The 10,722-nt window shown below is 47.5% G+C and overlaps 1 protein-coding gene across 1 annotated transcript; it reads right to left on the bottom strand.

Moving 5' to 3' along the window:
• Positions 1-243: 243 nt before the first annotated feature.
• Positions 244-10,469, bottom strand: LOC102935514 (protein FAM162B). Its single transcript, XM_007056193.4, has 4 exons — positions 10,167-10,469; positions 5,845-5,950; positions 3,060-3,168; positions 244-1,999 (listed from the first exon to the last, which is right to left on the bottom strand). Exons 1-4 carry the CDS (start codon positions 10,336-10,338, stop codon positions 1,892-1,894), a joined length of 495 nt encoding a protein of 164 aa, XP_007056255.1. The 5' UTR covers positions 10,339-10,469; the 3' UTR covers positions 244-1,891.
• Positions 10,470-10,722: the final 253 nt, after the last annotated feature.

The following is a 10,722-nucleotide window of genomic DNA, read 5'->3' on the forward strand; positions in this document are numbered from 1 at the left end:
TTCTGTGGAAATGTAACTTTCAATATTTCATTAGCATAGTCTCCCAGCTGTCAGACATCAGCCAAGAGGCTTTGGTGACACTTTCAGTGCAGCTGTGAGAAGATGCCTTCATTTTACCTGGAATTGGACAGCTGCTTTATTACAAATTAATGAACTACAGTGACCAGAAAATCCAAATTTAGCAAATAATTTATTAACAATTAATTCTGACTACAATCAAAACTAAACAAGTGATTGGGAGCTTTCATGTGAGGCAATGACCTGAATTAAAAAGAAAACCACAGTGCAACGCAACAAGGCAAAACGCATTGCCACAACAGTGCTTCTCTACATGAGGGCAGGTATCCTGAGGTAAAGATCATTGCACAGGGACCCAGTCACCAAGGTCACCAGCAGAGCTGCTTGATTGCAGATGCATCTTCTCTGGCCCAGCACCTTTGAGCTGATATTTCCCTGATATTACATCCACTGGCTGTGGCCCAGCTGCTCCCATGGACCAACCCAAACCAGCTTGATGCTGCACCACATTCTCCCTCGTGAAAAACAGGTCCACAGGGAGCGTGAACACCTCCCTGCTTGGCTGATCCACAATTTGCCTGCTCCCCATCCTGCTGCTAAGGAAGTACACACATTCTACTGCCAATCAAAGCTAAGCATGCCCACAGAGAGGAGACTTAGGGGTTTTTTAGGGGTGGGGGTGAAGACAGGATTTGTGCATAAGTGATTTTTAAAATTCAGCTCAGCCATTATTCCCCCCAGCAGATAGGCTCTGGAAGGTCATTTTTACCAAGCTTTCCACCACCCCCTTAAAGCAAGCTGCTAGAATATGGTTCGTTTGGATTGCTCTGATTTAGTGCTACCTGCTTTTGTCCTTCCAAAGGCTGAGTGCCTGGCTCTGTATTTAGAATGGTCGTATCCTTCAGCAGAAATGCCAGGAAGTTTTCTATCTAAGAAATGTACATGGCTCCCACTAGTGCAGTTAGACCTGGTGAGGAATTTTTCACTGAACCATTTTTGTGCTAAAACACAGTTGATTTTGACGAATCTCCCAACTCAAAAACTTTTTGGAAGGAAGAGTTGAAATTGTCAGAATGTCCCATTTCAGTATCTTCTATCCAGAAAGTATTGGGGGTTTTGAGTCACAGTGACTTTTCATTTCAAAATTTTAGTAAATTTAGACTAAAAAAAAGGTTTATAAAAACGGGGGGGAAGGCAAAATTGAAATAAAAAATACCTAGATTGCCCCCCAAATATTGTGGATTTTGTTTGTTTTTGTTTGCAAAAACTTTTGAGATTTCAACTTTTCATCCTGATCTGGGATGGGAAAAATTTTTGAAACCTCAACAATTCTCACAGGGTGAGAAAACTGCTTCTGGCCTCGCGCTAGCACAGTATTTGAGCACCTCGCAATCTTTATTGTGTTTGCCCTCACAACATCCCTGTGAGGTAGTCAAATGCTATTACCTCCATTTTATAGATAGGGAACTAAGGCATAAAGAGTAAGTGACTGATCAAGGTCACGCAAGGAGGCAGTGGTAAAGCAAGGAACTGAAGCTGGATCTCAAGAGTCCCAGGCTAGCACCCAACCCTCTGAACCACCCTTTTCCTTTTTTTCAGCTGATTCCAAGCTGGCCAATGTCGGTTTGGAAAAAAGCCGATATACTGATTCTGATTCGCCAAATGAGACCTATACAAGAGCTCAGAGATCAGCAGAAGGCTTCTAACCAAGTCTGCTGGAATTTCCACTAGGGTTTCAAATTTCATGAGTAACCAGTTTTCTGTAGGAAATCTTTGCCGTGACAAGAAGCTCCAAAGAGTTAGCGGAACGGAGGTGCGTGTGCCACATGTATAAATCACTTATCGCTGGCTGCTAAAATCAATCCCGCCTTGATCACTGAGTTTTCATTGCAGCTGCCTCCAGTTCTGTCTCTGCTTCAGCCCGCCACACGGCCTTCTTTTCAGCATTCATCCTCAGCAGCGTGTCTTCTCTTCTCGCAGCCTTTGAACATAAACAGTGAATCTCATTTGCACAATAAAATTTCCCCAACAATAAATATCCCACTTGTTTGCTTCTCTTGCTTTGGCACCCCAGTGTTCTTTTGATTTTTTACAGTGAAAGAAGTTATTGAAGATAGATTTCCTTGCTTCACCTAATTGTCAGCATTTGGAGCCTCTGATTAGCAGAGAAAGCAGATAGCCTTTGCTCCAAAGGCATGCGAACATCTAGGACAAACCGGGTCGGGGGGGGGCTTTCATCACTGAAAGACCCAGAAGCAGAGACCCTCTGGAGTTGTTTTTGTTTGCTTCCAAAGCCCATCCACCCATCCCTGTTTGTTTAATTTATTTCACTCATAGGCTTCAGGCCACCAGTTTCCACATCAAGGTTTCCCATCCCTGCCAGGAGGCTACCTGTTCCCACCTACGCTGAGCTGACGTTTCTGGGGGCTGTGTTTTTTCTGTGCTGTCACTCATCAGAAGGGTCACACCAGCCCAGCAAGGAATGGTCACTGCACACAGCTGATGCGTGTGTAATTAGACCACGGCGCTGGATGGTCTACCTCACAACCAGCAGGGCAGCATGAACGTCAAGCAGCTGCTGAGTGATGCCGCCGCAAATGACAATTCCTCCAGGGCAAGCCGAGCTTGCGTGGTCTGCTCAGTGGGGAGTGTGAGCCCACAGCACTGGGAAAAGAATGGGCTGAGTAGCCTGAAAGAAATGGATACAGTGTCTCACTTAGGCCTCAGCCAAAGCCCACTGAAGTCAGTAGGAATTGTCCATTCTCTTTGGAGAGGACCTATACTGAGCCACAGAGAAATAACTGGTTTTTAAAGTTGCATTGCAATGGGTTATTGCAAAGTCAATCAGAAAGAATAATGGTCCAATAAGTCACACCACCAATACCATACTACAGCCAGAAACATGTGGTAGGTAACTCACCATCCCTCGTATAGTGTTTAATGTGTATTTGCTCAAAAAACCTTTGCATTTATTAAGAAAAAAGTGTATCTGCACCGGTCAAACAGTGCGGTTGCTGACCAGTCAGTACAAACATACTTACTTGCTTGCCTGAGATGATCATGACCAAGCAGCCTAGCAGAGTCAGGGCCATTGTGATGTAGCAAATTTTGATCCTCACTCTGTTCGTAGCAGCTTTGATGACCTCAGATCTGCAGAAGGGCAGAGCAGATATCTGGTCATATGACAACAGCATGGAATAAAACAAGAGGGTTGGGGCGGGGGCAAGAGGGGAAAGTTGTTTAAAGAATTGCACAATTCTTGCCAGTGGCAGTTTATTTTGGTCAGAGGTCTTCTGGTTTCTTTATATTAATGGATTGTTAAACAAGAAGTTAACAGTCAACTAGCTGCTGCCTGAGGGGTTTAGCCAAACGCTGCATAAAGCAAACATCTGAAGGGGGCCCACCAGGGAATGAATGCTGCTCCTCTGCCTTTTCCTGACCCATTCAGGAGTGAAGAGCAGACAAGTGGCAGAGCTCGGAGTGCAATTTAATCCTTTTCATGATTGCAATCCAGGGGGCCACGTCCTCAGCTGACTGTGCTGATTTAAACTAGATGGGGGTCTGACCCCCACTGATACGTACGAATGATGGTACTGCCGGCTAATGCTACCTTTGGTGGGGCGACAGGGCGCTCTGGCCTGGGCCAGGAACGCACGTCTTGGCTAGGATTAATGGAAGCTTTCACATTGCAGCTGCTTCTCACGGCGACTCCCCCTTGGGTCTGTCATTATCATCCTCTCACATTCCAAGAAAAGCTCCTGCACGAGGCGCTTTTCAACGTAGAAAAGTCAGCCAAAGCAAAGCAAGCCGTCCAGCAGCTGCGAGGAGGATGGAAGCGAGTGGGCAGCAGCTGAAGGCTTAAAGCACGGGGCAGTAGCACACCAGCTGGGAGGATTTTATGAAGCCCAGCGCATCTGCAGCTGTGACCATCAAGTAACAAACGTTGTTACTAGCAGACTCCAGGGCTAGATTCTCAGCAGGGCTAAGTGAGCATCGTTCCCCAGTGCAGGTCACCTGCACCGCGGGAGCCAGTGTGGGGAGAGAAGCCACGTCTTGCACAGGCAGGTGGGCAGAGGAAAAGTCAGGAAGCAAATTGTGATTCCTAGAGGCACTGTCTGATTCCTACCCTGCTCCTGGGACAGTGAGCTACGCTCTGCCCTTGACTTGATCTGGACCGTGTCCTTATAATCCATGTTTTATATTGGGCATCAGTGGTGACTGATCGCCAGCACCTCAGGGGCCATCCTGTAAACACCTGCAGACCTTTAACGGTCCCATGGGTCTCAGTGAGACTCCCTGCCACAGCGCGGTTAAGCCCATTTGTGCTTGCTTGCAGGACCAGGGCCTTGAATGGAAAACAAATATGAAAACGGAACAGATCTGAGACACAGGAAGAGGCAGATTCTGCACTAACCCCACCCCCAAATCAAATACACATTAGAGTCAATCCACTTGTTGAAACCCCCACGTTTCCCCACTGACTCTGTTCCCCTCCTTCAGCAGAGAGCCCAGGGGAATATTTTATGTTAGAACACCCACTTTGAAGACATCTTTGTTTAATGTTTCTTTTCCTGGTGTTCAATTGTGTTAAGTGTCCACAACGGTCACTATCATGAGGAGTGAACTAGTCACTTCCCGGAGCTTCAAAATCTCACAGCAGGTCAAACATGATCTTAGGCAACAACTAACTGAATTGCAAATCCTTCCACACATCATGAGGGGGAAAACATACCACCGGTGCTGCACTTATGGGCACAAAGAAAGATGTGTGCTTGTGGGCAGGTGGCAAACAAGCAGTCTGTAAATGCTGGGTTTTCTTGCTGCAGGCATTGGCATTTTTATGCAAACCCATGCCCATGTTAAAATTATTGGGACTATTCAAGGAATAAGCTTGATCCCAGCAGTTCTGTTACTTAGGGTCCTCAACTAAGTGAGGTGTCCTTGTAGCTCAGACATCACAGCCCTGCACCTTGGCAGTTTTCCCAAACACCTTCCTACTAACACCAGGGAACTGCTTGAAATGGTCCTTGAGGCTGTAGATGGTAGATGCAGTCTTCCCAGAGACATGTTAACTGTTCATAGTCATTGCTGAGATGTTTCTACTGGGCTCTGCAGATGACTGAGGGCACTTCTTTGACTGTTATTTCTTGCAATAGACATTTTAGCATGACAACTTAAGCCAATCACTCATGAAACTGTAGCAAAAGAGTGGCTTTAATTACCTCTGTATGGGGAAAGCATGTGTTGAGGACCCGGTAAAGAAGCCCACCACCACCACATAAACACACCAATGTTAAAAACCAGGTGGCATTAATGTCTCTACACGCTGAACTGATGTTCTTTTTCAAAAAAAGATCTAAATAGGGAAATGAAAATATAAACTGGCCTGATGGAAACTCACTTCAGATGTTGTTTGCTAAAGCTATGGATGTTCCCGATTCAGAACAGTGGTTAAAGCACGTACCTTGAAATGGACATTAGGCAGCTCAGTGATTTGTGAGCTACCCAGCAATTTGTGTCAAAAATGATTTCTGTCCTCTTCTGAAATTCCTAATCTCCAGAGCAATTTAACCCAGTTCACTTTACAGAGTTGGCAAAAAAAGCGACTGCTTCAAGATGGGTTTGTATTGTTTTTGTACCGAGGCAGCAGAGCGCCCACACATTTCATTCACAGTCACGTCGTCCTGTTGTACTATTAGAAAAAAGAACGCTCACTGTGTAAGCGTAGCGCTGGCGACTGGCCACGCAAGGGAAGGTTTGAACTGGCCGTTCTACACATACCCAGTGGTGGAGATTTTGACAACATAAGGAAACAGGTCTACTTACGATACTAGAACTGGAATATCCTCCTCTTTTTTAAACCGTCCTGCCCATAATAATATCTTTTTATCAAATGCTGTAGGTCTCCTGTCATTTCTGAATGTGCCACGGCCTGTAAAAGATAGTACCAAAGAAAGTCATCAGCTAGGTTAAGAGTGGAAGTAAAAAGCTGCATTTAAAGAAAAAGAGCCTTGGGCTGAAAGTTTAGAGAAGGGCTTCACGTGCTCGAGGACACCTGTCATTAAGGGCAAACCCACCCTCAATTAAGATCAATGAGATTTAGCCACTCAACTCAAGGGCCCTGCCTAGACATTTTCTTTTGTGGTTGTCCCCCATTGCAGTTCAGCTGGTGCTAGCAACGATGAAAGGGGTTTTTTAGTCATTGTGTAGTCTACCCATTGCCAGCAATGGTTAAAATACCAGTGGCCGGTCTACTTTCTGGATGGGCACTCTGCCAAGCAAGCTGCAATGGTGCAATGTTCACGACAACACTACAAGACGTTAGAAGATTTCATTTCATGAATTTTATGGATTTTTCCAATTCGGGGGCAAAACGTAGATACATCGGATGAAACCCTGTCCTCACTGAAGTCAATGGCAAGATTCCTATTGATTGCAATGGGCCAGGATTTCACCCACAGATTTTTAAGGCCAGAAGGGACGTCATTCCTGCATCAAGCCCGTAAATGAAATGAAAAATCTTTAATTTAAAAAATGTTGGAAGGAAATTAACTTTTTCTTTGGTGGGAGGGAATTTCCATTCCATTTATGAGCCTTTTCCATAAAAAAAAAATGTTTCAAAGAAATAATTTTGAGATGTTCTATTAAAAATGGTGCTGCGGGGGGGGGGGGGGGGGGGGGGCGGAGGTGGAGGAGGATAAGAGTCTAGTGTGGACACAGCCAAGGACTGGCTCCAAGTGCCTTGTTGTTAACTGCAGCCTGGCCGCTGTGGGCTGATTTTGCTTGGAGCCCTCGGATGAATGGCGAGGTAACAAAGGTTCTTTCTCTCTTTGAGGGCAGCATCACAGAAAACGTACCACAAGGTCAGAGTGACATTCTCCCCACCGCGGTGAACGGCTTGATCTGTACTTTGATCCCAGATGTAAATGGCAAGTGTCTCGCCCACCCCAGTAATTCCCTTCACTGAAATCAACAACACACACGGCTCCCAGGAAAAGCTTTGCAGCAAAAACAGACTGTACATTATTTATGTTTGTAGAAAGAAAGTCCCAAAATAAATTGCTGGTCTGAAACTATAGCCACTTTTCAGCATTACCGCACACAGGTCAAGCAAGAGATTTACAAGGAGATGTTCCCCCCCACCCCCTTCCAGTTCAGTGTTCAGAAGTCAGAAACACAGCTCAATTCCTCCTCCTCATTTCTTTGTATTTGATTGTATCAGTGTTAGCTGCAGCATCCAGTACAGCAATGTGCAGCTGCAGGAGAGACTGCTCTGGTACCGAGCCGGAACCGAACAAAGTTCAGGCCTGCCCCGCGCTGAGAGAGTTGCACTCCTCCATCGCCAGGCATGGCCACTGCTGCCGTTTCCCCTCTTTGCTGGTGTGACCAGATCAGTTTTGCGCTTGGGTCAAACCAGCAAAAAATTCTCCCTTTCCAAGGTTAACAAACACCAAACAAAAAGTCCACAAAAGGTGCCCGTCTGCCCATTCTTCCTCTGGGCCAGGGGTATAATCGCACCACTTCAAAGCACCGCCCTGCTGCCATGGAAGAGTCTGTGCTTTTCCACTGCCATGCCCCTGAACCAGCTGCCCTAAACTCCACCCTCCCTGTTTTCTGTTTGCCCCAGGGCCACTGCCAACATTGGCCTCCTCCCCAACCCTTTCCCAGGATTCTCCAGTCCAGCACCTCCATGATCCTTCTACCCCCCCGAGACTGGGACCACCATGGGGCACACCCAGCCACTGCAGAGCCTCCCATACTCTCCCCAATATCTCTTTACACTGAGCACAAGGGCTTTATGATATCTCTGCCTCCTTTCCCCACGTGCTCTGGTTCCCGCTGAATCTTTCTGCTTTGGGCCAGAACTTGAGAATGTCCTGGACCCACGCCTGCCTTCCTCAAAGGCCTTATCTATCTTCCTTTCCCATTCCTCTCCCCCAGACGGACGCTCTGACTCAGAGTGGAGTGGGATGTTTTGCTGAAGAGAGTCTTGTTGACCAGGAACCCTGTCTCCTGTTTCATCTTGTTTTTAAATGCTCAAAATAGTGAGGTTTAGCAAACTGTCCGCTGTGTTAATTCCTTGACAATGTCGCCATTCCACAAAGAGAATGAGGAGGGAGGTTGTGTTAAGATACTGTCTATTGGGAGGCTGACAACATGCTTTCATGAGAGCTAGCGACAGGCACAACCATTAGGATGCATTGCACCACATGAGATTATCTGGGGGAGCCCACTGGTATTCTCTCACAACATGTGTCACTACAAAGTAAGTTCTGTGCCCCAGCCTGGAAATGCGCTCCCAACATTGGCTCTGAAATGAGGCCAGTTGAAGTAAGCCCGCTGTGAAAGAATAACAAGAAATGGCCAGCCGGATCCCAGAGCACCTGGTTTTCCACGGCCTTCTATCCCGCACAGTTAGAAGTGAGCCAAGGAATCTGCTCTGGCCGCATGGAGCTGTAGATGACAACTTGAGGCACAAGGCAGGAGAAAATCAACCCCCCTGAGCGAGACTATGCTGCTTGAGTTTGAAAATAAACAGTGGCATTAGAAGCCCATAATGCTCTGTGTGGGGGTAGGGGAGGACGGGGTGCAGCTGATGTGGCCAGCTCCCCCTGAGCTCCCCACGTTGCTCATGGTCACAATTACTGCTGCTCTCCCTGGATGAAACGCACTCTGAAGCTACATACAGACTTAGGAGACAGAAGATAAAGAGCATCATTCCCTGCTGAGTTTACCTGGGTAAATAACACCACATTGTTCTGTCCAAGGCCTTTCTTTCACCCCAGTTTTGAGAGTGGCTGAAAAATTCAGAGTCTAAACCCTGCCCCCCTTTCTCACACAGGGAAGGGCCCGGGGGCGGGGCGGGGTGCTTTTACTGTCCCAGCCCTGGGGAGAGGTGTGGTTCAGAGGTGCGGGACACACTGCTGGCTTTCTTAGCATGGTGAGTCAGTGCCAGCAGAGCAGGCTTGTAAACCAGCAGGCTGGGGCAGGATGACAGCCCATTGCAAGGCAGGGAGGGCTGGAAGCCCAGGCAATCAGCCATCCCCAGGGAGTCAGCTGGAGATCCCCCGTGGCTACTAGCCTCCCCCCTGCACCCCGACTCTTGGCTGCTGAAGCTCCAGGGGAATTTTGTCAGGGCCAGCCCGCATTCAGACAGGCAGCCAGACCACTCTCCCTCCCACTCCCCCTCCCCAAGGCCAGGCTGCTGAAAGCTGGCAGTGCAGGTTAAGAAAGGAGACCTCGGCAGCCAGGGGTGACGCTGGTAGGGGTGGAGGTGGCTGAGCACCTGCTGCAAGGTATCGGGTATCATGGCTGCTGGAGAAGCTGCTCAGCAGGGCTCATGTGGAGCGCCAAGCAGCTACCCCACCCTCCAAGCCACCTCTCCCCATGGGAAGGCTGTGCCAGCACGAACTGCCCTCTCTCAAGATAAATCCCCACTCCGGGTCTCTCTTGCCCAGGGAGTGTAATTCAGTCCACTTCCTGCCTAGCCATCGTTCTGTGCCTGAAAACATTACCTTCACTTGGTGCCTGCAGGAGCCCTCAGGGACACAGAACCTGGGCGTTGCCTGACCCGAACCCTTCCTGCACCGAGGCCACAGTTCTCCCAATTTCTAACGCTCCCACTGCTGGAAGAGCTGGGGGAGAGACCCCGCTGCCAGAGGCTGGGTTGAGACCTACCTGGATGCTACAGGACGAACCCTGGGTATCTGAGAGCTGCTATCAGGGTATATTTGTAAACTTAAGGTGACAATTTACTTTGCAAGGCCTGAGCCTAATAGCAGCTCCACCAGCCTCGGCCGACTGCCTACAATAATATGAATAGCTTCTCTTCTAGGACTTCATTACTAGGGCATCAATAGATACATCTATTTCCTGGCTGGTTTGTTTTTTAATTTAACTAGTTTACTTCCATGAACTGGGAACATTTGCTTTGATGGAAGCAGGACTATTTTTAAATGGAAATTAAGAAATTGTCCATGTACACTGTAAAAGGTGGGGCTGCCAGAGACTCTGTCTCAGAGACTTTGTGGTACCCACAAAGAACATACAGAATCTCCTCAGCTTAGCTAGGGGATAGAGAAACGGGTCAGTCACTAGCCATTTTACTGTAAATTATGTGAAACACAGAACAAAACATTTTTACTCACCTGGAATAGCTGTTTGAGAAATAACCTTCTTTGTGGCCTCTGCTTTGTTACAAAGCGTTCTTCTTGTCTGTAACAATATCTGAGCATCCTTGGTACATGGACACCTCCAGAAATCGGTTGTTCTCAAAATACCTGTGACAAGAGGCTTACTTTTCAATAGCCGCCCCAACATTGTGTGTCCAGTGCTGAAATGTCCACTTCTATCTCTCGTGCTTCAGTGAATAGACAACTCAGTAGTAGCCATTTACTCCTGTAGACCTGATGTTCTGGCCAGCACACAGCAAATCAAAATAAGCTTGCCAGGTGTTCGAAGGTTAAATTGCCGTATGTCTGCTGACGGTATCGTATAGTTACACCACTTACCAGCTTCGCTGAGTCACAATGACTTGAACAATAGATCTACTGCTCGTGTTTGCTCAAAGACACACCTTTAAAATCACAAGGGCAATAACCCTAACTGCTCCTGCCTATATACAGTGGGCCTAACCCAATTGCCGTTTCAGCCACTGAGAACGGTACGTCTCAGGCTCTGTAGCTCCAAGGAGCTGCCAATGAT

This window comes from Chelonia mydas, chromosome 9 (assembly GCF_015237465.2).
Source record: "Chelonia mydas isolate rCheMyd1 chromosome 9, rCheMyd1.pri.v2, whole genome shotgun sequence".
In the NCBI taxonomy this organism is placed as follows: Eukaryota; Metazoa; Chordata; order Testudines; family Cheloniidae; genus Chelonia; species Chelonia mydas.